Source organism: Chaetura pelagica, unplaced genomic scaffold, assembly GCF_000747805.2.
Source record: "Chaetura pelagica isolate M959 unplaced genomic scaffold, ChaPel_1.0 scaffold278, whole genome shotgun sequence".
Taxonomy (NCBI): domain Eukaryota; kingdom Metazoa; phylum Chordata; class Aves; order Apodiformes; family Apodidae; genus Chaetura; species Chaetura pelagica.
In genome coordinates, this window is record NW_009954497.1 from 456,934 (window position 1) to 471,328 (window position 14,395).

At 40.2% G+C, this 14,395-nt stretch overlaps 1 protein-coding gene across 1 annotated transcript in view; it reads right to left on the bottom strand.

Annotated features, from left to right (window-relative positions):
• Nucleotides 1-12,384: 12,384 nt before the first annotated feature.
• Nucleotides 12,385-14,395, bottom strand: part of LOC104394945 (cytochrome P450 1B1) — a 3,270-nt gene continuing 1,259 nt past the window's right edge. The window contains exon 2 of the mRNA XM_010004599.1: nt 12,385-13,045. Within this exon, the coding sequence (XP_010002901.1) occupies nt 12,385-13,045 (661 nt within the window). The remainder of the gene's footprint in view (nt 13,046-14,395) is intronic.

Genomic DNA, 14,395 nt, shown 5'->3' on the forward strand with positions numbered 1-14,395 from the left:
GAAAACTTGAGAACTCCACCCTGAGTTAGAGCAGAAATGTACTGGAAGCATCTGATATTTGTTGTGTTGGGGCATAATCTTGAAGTTTTGTCCTCCTAATGTAACCAATTTGCAGTTAATACAAAGATCAGTTCAACTTCCTTGCTAACAAATGTCCTTCCTCTACTTCCAGAAAGCTTAGGCTTAGTGGGCAGACCTTCAGAACTAAGGAAACTTCAGGTGACCTGCTTCTATAGAATCACCATCTCTATGTGCTTTTTTTCTGGGAGAGCACCATTCAGTGCCACTGCAGTAGGAGGCTGCTTACTTAGTAAGATCTATGTGTCTTTTTCCAATGGGAATGAAGTACTAAATGAACTATAAATCTGGTCTCTTTTTTTTGCTGCTGGGAATAAATAAATAGATAAATAAAAGAATAGTGGTGATCTTATTGTTCCTATTTTTTTTTTCACTGATGTATACAGAATAAGATTGTGGCACCAGAACAAGCTCTGTCAGAGAAGATGGACACCCTACCTGTGAAATATGACTAGCAATAATGGTTTTTAAAGTTTTTATCCTGGCCAGCTTATGTGGACAAACTCTGCAATTTCTTGGAATGGTTTTATTGATGACTGAAACATATATTGGTGCTTTAATTGACCATGAATTAAGCTCTCAGCTTTCATCTTGCTGACCAGATTGAACAGTGGGGAGATCTCTGGCTACAGGTGAAGAAAGCCCTTTGCAAGGAAGTGCCAAGGTCTCCTTTGAAGGAGACCAAGAGGCTCAGTTTCTTACATATTCCTGAAATTGCCTTTTTCTGCCCTCTGTACGTAGCTGAACAAGACACAGGGAGCATACTGGTGGACTCCAACTCTGCATTTTCTTTTAGCAACAGAATTAATTCTGCTGTTTGTGTCTTGATCTTTCTCTCTACAGGAATGTGTGGAAACCTCTGATGTTGGGTGGCTTGCACTGGAAAGCACAAGCATGACTGACTTATTTCTTTTTATCTGGCTACATATTTCTGCTCTGAAAGAAAGAGTTCATAGGCTCTAATGTTGTGGGTAGTCCAATGACGGAGATATTTCAGCTATGTCTTGGTCCTTGATAAACAAGGGTATGATAAATCACTGTCTCAAAGTGGACCAGATTCTGAGCCAAAGTTGGAGTTTGAGGCCTCTCTTGCTACTGATAAGCCCATATCACTTCCCAAGAAGTTGGTGCTCCCTCTTGTGTAGTCTCTGTGCCCATCTCTCCTTGTTTGCAGTCTTTCCTGGGGGTTCAGGTGGGCAGGATCCTATATAATGTTGGCTCCTGAAGATCATACCCTGAGATAAAGCTGTTTGGTTTGGGATGTGCAAGTTTCTTAGCAGATTTGCAGTCACAGGCATAGATACCAAGTTCATGTCCCAAGTTGTGTAGGTGTTTACTCTTTAGACACAAATGCTGAAAGTGTCTGGAGTCTGGTGTTACTACAGTCAAGTGGTCCATCCACTCACTTTGTGTCTCTGTCAGTGCAGAATAGAGCTATAAATGGTGCAAGGAATTCATCATAGGTATTGATAGCAATATAGGGATTTGGGGATTAAATTCTAGGTACTGTGCTACCCGTGAAACTACATTTTACATTCTGTCATGACTGAGACTGTGGCTGGAGAGTGAAAAGGAGAGGAATTTGGTAGTTAGGATGCAAATTGAAGCTTTCTAGGGGCTTGAATGGTTCACATGATACAGCATTTTGCATAAACCCTTCCAGCAAGGAGGCAAAAGGGGATTTACTGAGCTTGGAGATAATTAGAATCATCCTGAAACTTTCCTAACAGGTGCTAAATGCAACATAGTGTGTGGTCTCCCTGAACAGACTTGGCTTTCCCTATGAATGGGAAAGTTCAATATCAGATGTTTCAATGCATGCACATGGATAAACAGTGCTTTTATGGCATATTGAGAACAGTTTGGTTTATAGCTCTTCAGATGAATCTTAAAATCTTGTTCTATGATGACTTTAGCAGAACTGTCCAATTTCCAAGATGTGCTTCTGAAGCAGGAAGAGAGTTGTACCTGGTTTTTATTAACTATGTTATGAGCTAAAAATAAACCAAGTTGCAGTCAGCTGACAGCAATGTGGACCCTCAATGTGTTTCATTAAAAACAATAATAATTCTTTGGGGCATGGAGGCAGAGATCAAGCTTTTTTCGTTTCCTGGAAGTCCTTTGGCTTATCTGGGGGAGGAAAGTAACCTGGCAGTCTTTGAAACTTACTGATACTCATCAAGATCAGTGGACTCTGAATGGAGCTTTAGTTAATTATGAACTTCAACCTCATGTTTTGGTTTGTTCTTGGACAATATAAGTGGCTTCGTTGTGCCTTGCAGGCTTCTGGCAGAGAAGCTTTCTGATGCTGTGTATAAAGGGATCCTGGGTTGTATGTCAAAACTTGACAACTGCGAGTGCAGAACTACAGTGAGGGTGGTCTGATTATTTTAGAGCAGCACAGGGATGTGGTGATTCTCTCTAAATTCTTCTTTAATCACGTTTGAGTGCCTTCGTGAAGAATGGACTCAGACTTGGGAGTTAGAGTTTCAATAAAGAAATGCATAGGACCTCTGCAGGAGCGCAAGCTGATTATGGAGCACAGGTCGAGGGCCAGACCCTTGAAAGAACCATTATGAAAATAAGCTAGCCAGGCCAGAGCTAGACAAAGGAAGAAAAATTCTGAAAGAATACTGGGCCTTTTAAAAATCTTTACTATGTACGTCTACGCTGCTACTGGAAGCTGTTTCCCCGGGAGCAAAATTTCAGTGAAGTCTGTCTTTTCTAATAGTTCTGCTATTTAACAATCAAAACTAAAAAGGCAATAAGCTACATGCATTTAAGCTGAAAACATGTTGTACCTTCTAATAAAATTGGAGATAATTTCTGTCGCCCAGTTTAATAAAACTTGTTTTGGCGGACATCTGTAAACAGATGTTTTTGTGCACTGGAAAGAAAAAAAGCCTCTACAAAATCTGAAGGACAGTTTCAATACTGCTTTTTAATAACTCAACAACTCTGGATACTGGGAGGGGAAGCATTCTGCACAACTGTAACCAGTAGCTGAGCAAAGATGAGAGAGCAAGGAAAAAAACACACAAAACAACCAAAAAACCCCACACCAAACCCACAAACCAAACACTGGAAAAAAAAAGGTAGAGTTCTAACTTTCACCTTTTTTTGAAGTGCTGTTTAGTGAATTCCCTTGTCCAGATTTGGATTAACATAAATTAAAATTTGTTTCCTGTCTTTAAAATGGAATTTTCAGTATGCAGTAAATTAAAAGTATGCAGTAAAATATAATGGCCAGGTGAGGGACTTAAGTGTTTGCAAACATGTCACTCTATAGCTTTTCCTCTCTTAAATCCTGACTACAAAGTTTGACTGAAGATGTACTGTGCTTTTACCATCATTGTCTTGATACTTGGAAACATATGCAAATAAATTACAGTACTTTCCAATAAATTTATTTTTAAGTACTGGGAGCAAAGCTTAGATTCTTTGATTTATCACCATTAGGATAAACACTGCTGTGCTAAAAAATCAGCGAGCAGACCAGGCACTGTGGATTACTCCTGTCTTAAGTTGTCTGACAACTTCACTTACTGCTATAGGTAAGGTTGCTGCACGTAGTGCTTAATTGTTACTTCAAGTATCAAAGATGCTGTGGTACTGTTTAGAACTTTAAGAGGCTTTAAACCTTTGAAAGACATGGAGGTTTTCACCAATGGGTCATACCTGCATACAGTGGTACCAGTGGTTTGGGAGTGGTTCTGTATCAGAGCCTTCTCTTGTGAAGCATCCAGGACCAGCCCTGCTCCTTCAGCAGAGCAAATGCCTTGTTCCTGAAGTCAAGTGGAGAACTGCCCCTCTCTCTGCTGGTGCTGGCCCAAGTCTTCAGGAGAGTCAGCAGTATATGCAGCTCCTGTTAGTTCAGAAAACAAAAACATCTGGGGAAGACGTGAATGACTTACTGACTGGGATCAGCAGCAGGGAAGCCTGACAGATCGTTCTGGGCAGATAGATCCTCTCCATTATGTGCTGAAGCAGGGAACAAATGCACATAAAATCATATAAAATCCAACTCAAAACAGCAGGAGATGGGCAGTAATGACTGTCTTGCATGGCCGTTCCCTGTTCCTGCCCCTGGGGGTGCTTCCTAAAGGTGAAGGGAAGGCTCGGCTCATCCAGTGGGAGTGCTGAGGAAAAGCACTTCCTAGGGACAGTGGTGAGTTTCCCAGAGTGATGCCCATACAGGTTTAACTTCAAGAGGAAGGTGAACCAGTGGTGAACATCCTGTTATGTTTACTGTAAAAAATCTGAAGGAAAAAGCCTACAGTGTGGTGGGTAGATGTTATTATTGTGAAACTAGAATGACCAGACTGGCTCCAGGTGGTCCCGCTGGAGCAAGCAGTTGGGCCAGATGACCTCCAGAGGTCCCTTCCCATCTCAACCAGTCTGTGATTCTGTGACATCAGGTAGTTAAATTGAGTTAGACTCTACAACATGGCCTGGTTAAATCAGTGTGACTTATTTCCTTAATCCCTAGGGAAATGTGTCCCACCACTGTAAAGGTATAGGTTTTTTTTCTATATGTAACTGCACTACTGCAGATGTTCTGTAGCTAAACATGTTGACTTATAAGCAGGGCAGACCTAAATATCTGTCTCTAGTGTATGGTGAGTAGTAAGGAAGGGACATGGGACATCAATAACCTAATCAGTAGGTATGTGTTTGGCATAGACAGGCTGTTCTGCTTTCACAATTTCAGCCATTCAGACAACTTGGTGGAGCATCTGTTTCTTCCAAGGAATTCCCTAAAGCTGCTGTTCTGCTGTATCGTTTTATGGTTTTATACCAAATGAAAATTCTGTATGCACTTAATTCTGGGAACACGGTAGAGCTATTTACTCAAGCAGAAAATTATTGTATTGGGGTAAGAAAGAGCTTGTGAAGATCAGAAACTAATTTTTCTAGCTTTCAGTAGGACATGAAGATATTTGAAACAGTGTCATATAGTGAATACATTATCAGCCAAATGCTTTGCATTCTGGCTTTCCTGATGACTTCAAGGAAATTAGCACCCTATCCTTGAAATGGAGAGGACAATTTTGTTAGTGTGCTGTAGATCTGTGTGCACATCTTAGTCTTAATGCCAGCAGAAGAAAGGGTTTTTTTTCTACAAGGTTTCAGGTAAAGGTCCACTGGAGGACCTACCTTGTGATTCTCTGGGGACCTTAATTTCAATATTTATCTAAACCTGAGACACACACACACTCTTAATGGGAATTCATCCTTGTTTCATTTTATTAAATATTTTCTGTGGTGTTTCTGACCAAAGCTCATTGGCTGGTCTGTCCCCAGCTCACTGTGGCACAAGTGCTTCTCACATACTTGGAAGATGCAGGCTTGGCAGGATATGAGGCACCCAAGAGAAACATTGCTCACCCAGAGAAAGCTGGTGGAAAACACTTTCCTTTTGTTCCTGTGCCACCTGGAAATGTTGCCCAGAAAGCTTCCCCACAGGGCACATTGTTTGGGGTGTAGGTACAGCCCTTCCGTAATTCTGCCAGAAACAGAAAGATGAACATTGTTGTTATGTCTTGGAGCAAGTTGCAGCATGACACCATGTCCCAACAGCTGTATGTGTGTGAATGAAGGAAAGGAAAAAGAGTTTTGGTACAGTGAGACAAAGGTTCCTTTAGGAATCTCATTTTTCTTTAGGGTAATTGTTGTGAAGTCTGAGTTTAATTTCTGGTGGCCCTTTTAAAATTTTTTTTTAAACTTTAATTGAGTTATTTAAACTTCCTGAACCACAAAAGATTAATAGCTTCACAATTTATAATTTTTGTCTCTAGCATGAGAAAGTATAATTAAAAATAAGATATAGTGTAGAATTAAATTTTCAAACGGCAGTTTGGAGGTTTTCCACTGAGCACAAGGCATGAAAGAAGCATAGGGTATTGTTCCTTGCTGTTCTGCAGATGACTGAAAATCATACTCGCTTTCTCAAGTCAGAATTTGTCATAAATCTTGTTTTCTTACTGGCATCAAGGGTATCTCATACCACATCTCCACTTCAGTTACCAGAAGTAGAGTAGTCCAAATAGGTGGAAGTTGTTTTGTTATTCTTAACACAGAAAACATGATTACATTAAATCCCATTTATTATAATGAATTAATTAGAAATCTGTTTCTGTGTGATCACTGCTGTGTTCTTACCAGAGCTCAGGCTGGGAGAAGGGAGATTGTGGGAAATAAAGTCTATTCTTGTAGAACTGTCCTCACCAACAAAAGGTGATCCATCACTTAAAATATACCAGTAATATCAATAAAAGCAGCTCTGGAGCATCATGCAATATACACACCATTATTTCCTGGGGTTATTGAGCATCCTTAGATACATCTGAAGACATAACTGTATAGTATGGGAATATCCAACTCTGCTACAAATCTCTCCCTGCTCAGCTTGCTGAAATAAATCACATTGACCTGCTATAAATAGATCCTCTAGTGTTTTTGTCTAGTGTAGTGCCTGTTCCTTCCACTGCTCTGTCTCAATATCGAGAGGAAAATTTCCCTAAAAGATGTTTGGATTGGTGCAGCTGAGCTGTCTTTTTCTCCTTGTTGTCCCCAGGTGCTACGGGTGCAGAAGCAAGAGGATGGATAACAGGCTTTATGTTTCTCTCCATGGCTCTCTGTTGTAGGCCTGTTTGGTGTTCAAATCCTGCTGCCTGCATGGCACACTCCAATCCATTGTGTTTGGTTTCTCAGCTCCTATTTTCATGTTTGCTACCTCTCAAATCTTGAGTTAACAGGCAGTGAGTGAGGAGCTAGTATTTGGACATCCTTTGTCCAGCATTTTCAGGAAAATAATGACTCATTTTATCTTCAGCCTGGGGTAAAGGTAAGGTTTGGTCAAAGTGCTCTCAGTCTGATGTTGCCTGCTGTGGATATGAAAGAACCTCTTTAAAACTATGTGGATTCTTAACTACCTAATCCTGACACACTGTGTACAAGCAATGTAAAATCACCAGCTCTCTTTTCCTGGAAATTGGAGACCCAGGGCACAGTTCCTCCCCAGCTGGTGTCTTCCTATACTTTGGACATATATTTTCCTCTGCTAGCTCTCAGCCACTCCAGCAAATTACTCTTATGTAGCTCTGCAGTTGATTTATGTACCTTTAATAAGTTCCCTGTGTGTTCACTCGCTCCCCCACTCTGCACATTTGGAGTTGAAATACCTCTGCATCCATCCTGTGTCTCCTGAGTTTACTATACTGATGGATCAGAGTCCCAGACATCCAACACAGATAAAGAGTGCAGGGAATTGAGAGGCCCTTGTTTGGTTTTGTTAGCTCTAGTTTTGTGTTTTGAGGCTGGAGCAAGATCTGCTCTTAGTATTAAAGGACAAGGCAACACTAACAAAACATGGACTTTTTTGATTAGTGGAGGTGGCCAAAAGCCCAAGAGGGCTATCAAAACATCAAATACAGCCATCTTAAATGCTCCAGGCTGTTCGTGCTTAACACTTAAGCTTGTTTTCACCTGACAATTAAGTGAATTGGCCTGGTCTGAGTACATGGAACATGAAAAAACTCAGTTGTGACATGCAGGGCCGTAAACAGCGAAGAAGTTGTTGAAACATGAATGGCTGGATCTGTGTTGCACCATATACCAAAATAACGGCGCTGTTCAGGATCCAACCCTTTTCTTCATTCACAAAAAAGCCAGATACCCCTCAGTGTTATCCCAAGTTGAATTATTTGTGTGGGCAAATGAGAGGTCTCAGTAAAATGTAACCAAGCTAAAGATGCAGCAGAGGCAAATGTTAACTGTCCACTTTCCACGACTGAATCCTTGACTTTTCTTAGATAAAGTCTAATCTCCAAATTGTCTAGTCTCTGGTTGTTCTGCCTGGATAATCTGAACCAATTTCTTACAGACAGACCGATGCATCAGTCCCTGCCACTTACAGAAACATACTGGGTCTGATGCAAAAATATTGCAAATTTGTTGTTGTGAATTTGCATTTAGTTTCATCGTGCCATGACTGCTGGTATTGGTAGCAGTGGCACAGATCCTGGATTCACCCCCCTTTCCTCTTTCTAGCAGAGGTTGTTTCTCAAGTTCTGATGAACCTTGCTTCTTATTGTTCTATTATTGCTGTTTAGTTCAGCAGCTCTGAACTGACTCCAGCTGAAGCCAGCAAGTTTAACTATTGGTTTCACAGGTGTGTAATGGTACACTGGAATAGTATAAATGCAAACCTACTCTTCTAGCGCAGCCTGCTAGTTTCCCCTCCTTGTTACAGAGTGGGATGATCTGGCAGCCTAATGGTTTTTCCAAGAAAAATATGCCTGCCCTAAATTCTCCCTGTGCTTCCTGGTTTTAGGGGGGGTCGGTTTGTTTTTTTCTTAATGGCTTATCTCAACTTGAATGAAAGATGTTACTAAGATTATTGGAGATTTTAAGTGTGTGTTTATGTGCACATAGAGAAAGCAAGCCTGAGATGGCATAGCTTTCCAGATCCATTGAAATCAGTACAACCTGAGCATGAAGATTTTAAAGGAAAATCCTGTCTTGCTGCTTAACTTCTTTGTGCTTTATTTAATGAAGAAAGAGCAGCTTTGTGACTATCATCCATTCACATTGGTGAGGGAGGCAGTGGCAATGTAAGCACAAAATCTCATGTGTATGACTTGCTGTTAAATGTGACCTTGCCTAGTTTTGAAAATAATGGTTTTTCTACCAGCTATGCCAGTGAAATAGATGGAAAATGGAAATACAAAATTTAAAAAAAAAATCAAACCAATTTGCTGGGTAAGTCTGTTCTATCTTCTTAACATTTAGTATTGGCCATCGAAAGGCAATCAGAAACTTTCAGTTCTCTACTCAACTGCTATAAATTGTTTTTGTAGAGACCTCCAAGGATGTCTCAAAGAATGCCTTCTTCATGCCAACTTCTGTCAGCATCTGTACTGCATCTTTCAGTACTGAGGTGGCAGGTCTTGCTGTTAAAATGTGCTTGTCAAGACTGAAGAGGGAGTCTAGAGTTCAGCTGTTGACAGCTCATAAAGCAGAAAAATACCTAGAAACGAAGGGGAAGCAGGAACAGTGTGGCAGCATCTCTCAACTGTAGCTGAGCTGTTCTTGGGTTTTACCCAGGGAGGACACCTGCTCTGTATCTACGCTGTGTCCCACTGGTCAGTCCCAGACACATATGCACTGCATGGGATACCTTTGAACACTATCTACTCCACAGGCCTTTAGCTGCTCCTAGGGGTCTTTGTGAATTGCCTTCAACTTGTGCTCCTTATTTCACCAACTCAGCCTGTGCTTGGAATCCTGCTCCCTTGGAGAGAAACTCCAGCTGAAAATATCCCAAATCAGGAGGGAATTACTGCTAGTCAGTCTGCCCAGTCCTTGGTCCCTCCCAGCTATTGTTCCACTTCCTTGGGGTTAAGGAAAAGGTGAAGGTCTTTTTCTAAGATGTTTCTGAAGTAAGCAGGTTTTTGTAACGAACTGGGGAAAAAAACAAAGAGCTGCAGGGAAAAGGGAGCTGCCGTTTCATGAATAAATGTTTTATATATGCAATAACAGCCACCCTTCACCACAGGATTGCCTTGATTTTTGTGAGAGGTTGCTCTGCAAGGGCATGTTAAGGCCTGTTTGGCCCTGAGATTTCCTTCCTGGCATTCCCGATGATAGACTAAGGCCAAAACAGCACAAAGTGGTCCCCAGGGCAGCGGTGGGGAGTCATCGGGAGTATATGCCAGCACTAGATAGAGGGGAAAAAGGAAAAGGAAAACCAGTCTGTGGGCTTGAAATAAGGGGAGGTGGAAGGACACTGAAATGCCAGAGGGAACAACATAGCAAAGGAGATTGTGCAGGCTGAAGAGGGATTAACAGGTATTAGAAAAAAACAGAAGACATGAGTGACTTTAGATTGATACTGAGATGAGCAGCAGGGAATGTTCTTGGCAAGGGAGCATGAGGAAGTTGAACACAGATGGCAAGGTGTAAACAAGGAGGCAGACCTGAGAAGCTGTGAGGGTTGGATGGCAAAAAGCTTAAAAATCCAGAAATGGGAAGGTGAAAAGTGTAAGAATAATTTTATTTAGTATTTCAGTAATACAATGGCATATCTCAAAACGACCATAAAAGTTAGCTTGCTGATCAACTGCTTACATTCTAAATGGGTGCTACTAAATTTGATAACTTTACTGATTATATGAGGCACTATTTGACCAACAGCTATAAAGTGTGTAACCCCCTGACAGACATGAGCAGTGTGAATGGAAGTTGCATTAGTAGTCAATGCATAGTTAAAGCTTTTGGTAGAGTAAAAAAATTGCAAATGCCATTTTTATTAAAATATTATCTTTGTGTTAGAATAACTGTTCAATTGTAGGTAATATCCTTTGTATATTTTTAATAACAGTACTTTAAAAGGTCCAAGAAAAATTGTTTTGCTACCATTTGATCTAATGTAGATCTCCACGTGAAAATGCTGAACATCTTATAAAGCTTTTCACAGGTATATAGGCTAAGTTCTGGGATATCACAAACTCTTACAGGGTTCAGAAAAATACCTGAGGTTACTCCTTGTGTATGTAATAGAAAAGGTTTATTTTAGCTCCCCCCAAAAAAGACACGCGTATAAAGTCAGAAACATTAATCAGGTACATTACTCTTGTGTGGGGTTATGGAGCAGTACTTTTAGACTTGATTCAGGTTATTAAAATCAGCAGCAAAGCTTCTACTTAAGAATATTGGGATTGTGTCATTAACCCAGCACTTACCAATGTCAGTGTGAGTTCTGTCACTGCTGCCAACATGACTAAGACTGGCCATCAAAAGACCCAGTGCAAATCTTTACTTGCATAGGTCTCAGCAGAGCTACTCTACTGTGTAGCAGGGAATCCTTCATTTTCTAGTTCTACTAATACCTTATTTAGTACTAGGGTGAACACAAGTCATGTGAGGTACTCTTATCTTTGATGGATTTCATATGTGATTGAAGGTGATCTGCAGCTCCAAAAAAGTGCCAAACGCTTTCCAAAATCAGGTATCTACACAGGGTTGTTTGCTCTTTAGAGAAATATATGCTGCTTTGTGTGCACAAACATTATCCAGAGATTCAAGTTTTAATTGTATGGTTTACTTCAACATAGTAGTTTTGGGGTTGTTAGGTGTTTTTATGTCCTCTGTCTCACAAAAATTTTAGAAGTACTTTCTCTTCAGTTAATGGGTACATTAATCATTACATGTAATGTTAAGTTTTCCTTGTGAGACCTTGTTCCAAGCAAATTATAGTAAAAGTATGTAGTTGATTTTTGGATATTCCTTTAACTCAACCTAACAGAATGACTAGTGAGCAGGGTTGTATTTGCTGTATGCTTTACTTAAGGCTTGTGACATGGAAGTTTAAATACAAAAACCTCACTTCCAAATACCTCAGTCGATGTTGATTTCACTGGACTTATCAATGTGCCTAGGGACAGGAATATTAACTCTTTATTAGAGAAATACAAAGTTCAGCTATATCTTTATAAAACTTTCTAATTAAAATACCTTTTGTTCATGAATATGCTGATGAACAGATTAGGATATATCTTGTATCACCCTCACCATTTGATGACCTATCAGATCTGATTTTTTTTAAATTTATGAAAAGTTACTATAGGACATTCTGTTCAGTCACATAAAATATTAATTTTATTCTCAAATGTGCTTATAAGCCAGTCTATTTTTTTTAGTCATTTATGTAAACACTTTGGAATGCTAAAGGCAAACTTTACATTGTCATTTTATCAAAAATCCTTTCAAGGTTGATTATTGAGGCATGAATGTACATCCCAGCAGTCACAACACAGGACCTGCCATGTTCCTCTCTGGCAGTTTCCAGCAGAGTGTATTCAGAGGTAGGCTGCAGTGTTCTGAGCAACCTTTTTTTTTTTTTCTTTAATAAAAGATTTCCCTCGGGGATGTGGAGTCACTGAAGGTGAACTTAGAGTTAAGGCATAGCGCATGGAGTCATGGAAAAGCTTGTACAAACAGTTCCTGGAGATGCTCCAGCCAGTCAGTAGGTAAAAAAGGGCTTTACAATGGCAACTTCTGTGAACAAGCTAGAAAAGGCTTACTTTCAAATTGCTTATGTTCTATCATTTAATATATTAGATTGACCCCCTGACTCTCCTTCTAGAATTAAAGAGGACTGAATAATACACCTTGTGCAGTTTTTTGCTGCTCTCATAACTTGCAATATTTGCTAATTTCCAAAAAGATTACCAGAACAAACTATGACTTCTTTAAGTCTAAGAAGAGAGCAAGGGATTATCTTTAGAGGCAAGGTTTTTTTGCTTAGGCATTTGCTGACAGCTGATTTTCATTGGCTGCTTTCTCTGCTTGCAGTCTTTGGACAGCCTGATCGAGCAAATCCATAGTATCTCTAAGAGTAACATTCAAGGTAAATGGCTTAGGTTTAATGGTCAACCCATAGGTAAAGTCCATTTTAGGGTCCTCATTTGGATTAGCAGTAAAATTGCACTGATGCACAAGTATGGAGGTGAAGAGGAACAGCTGCACCTTGGATAACTCTTCTCCAATACAGCGACGTTTTCCCAATGAAAAAATCATCACGCTACTAGTAAGATCTTTATTGATGAATCCGTTCTCATCTAGAAATCTGGTTGGATCAAAATCCTCTGGGTTGGACCATTTTGCTGGATCGTGATTCACTGACCACTGATTAACAAAAATCACTGTGTCCTTGGGAATGAGGTAGCCCATTATGAAGGTGTTGGTTGTGGTGGCGTGTGGGATAGTGACAGGCACGAAGCTGCTGAAACGCATGGATTCATACAAGAAAGCCATGATGTAAGGCAAGTGAGGCTGGTCTTCAGCACATGGCAGACGGTCTCTTCCAACAATTCTATCCACTTCTTCTTGCATTTTAGCCTGCACATTCGGATACCTGTCATTGAAAGTAAGATGTACGTACATAATAGTTTCAAAAGGTTTTCTTAGAAGTAATCATTGCTGTAAACATTTTTCACAGAACCTCATCCCTACCCCAAATAATGCAGTTTGAGCAAAGTTTAAATATATTGCAGGAACCTGCAGACCTTGATGGAAAACTTTATGAGAGAAAAGTCTAAACTTCCCATGCAATGGTGTAATTTTAGATTTGCTCAGGTTTCACTTTAGTATCCCATGTAACTGATTCTCAACAAAAAATGAAACTTTACTCATAATATGGAATAGTCTGATCCAATTTTGAAAATTCATTCTTACTAAAATTACATGTCTCTTCTAAATATTGGCCTTTCCATGGGAACAAGAATTTGGTTTTCCAGCTCTGTATGTAACTTTTAAATATTAGCATGGAGTTTGTTATCACCAGACACACTGAATACATATGAAAGTCTGAATGGTTTTAAACTGAAAAAATCCCTGCTAATAATTGTCAGAATTGCTTTATGAACATCCCCCTCTTAGTTTGTGTAAACTTTTTTCTAATGAATATCAAAATATGTTTTCTTTAGAATGTATTTTAAGACCACTGTCTTGGCATTGAATAGTTTGGAAGACTACACAGTAACCAAATAAGATCAAAATGTTAATAGATTTTGGTTATTTTCTTTTGATTGTCTAAAAGCACTGGTTCCTCCAAGGAGCCCTTCTTTGCTTTTTGAAGTATTTAATTTTGGCTTCTGTGCCCTCGCTTTTTCCTCCTGCAGCAGATCTGCCTGTTGAATACTGGGCAAATCTAAGAAATGGTGAGAAACCCAACAGGTTAGGTCAACACTGGGCATCATACCCTTAGCTCGAAGCATTTAAGTATTTGTCCGATTTTCAAGAAGCAGCTAAGTTTGCAGAAGCCTACAAATTATGCAAGATGATGCAAGAAAAAGCCAGGGCAGGCAAGGAAATCCGTGTTATGCCTTCTTCTATTAAACCAGCTCCCCTAGCTGATTTTCCCCCGGGACGAGCTGGTTCCAGGGCAGGGCACAGGGGGCTGTACTTGCCTTTCCCTCAGTCACGCCATGGCGATAAAGGCACACGCTACTAGCAAATTAACATAATAGCGGGTTTGTAAACCAGTGCACGAACTTTTTATCTTGCTTAAGCAGTTGTTATCCTGTTCCTATGATCTCCTTGATCTTGACCTGGTAAAATCTTTCAGGTTTTATTCGGCTGCCTTTTTGCCAGCCTCTCTTAATTCACCATTCCCCGACCTCCGGTGTCGTGGGTTGTTATGGTTTGGGTTTTTTTTGTTTTGTTTTGTTGGTTTTCTTTCTTTTTCTGGCAGGTTTCCCGGAGCTTCCGTGACAGTTAATCGGAAGCCGCCGGGGCACCCGGCTCGGCACGG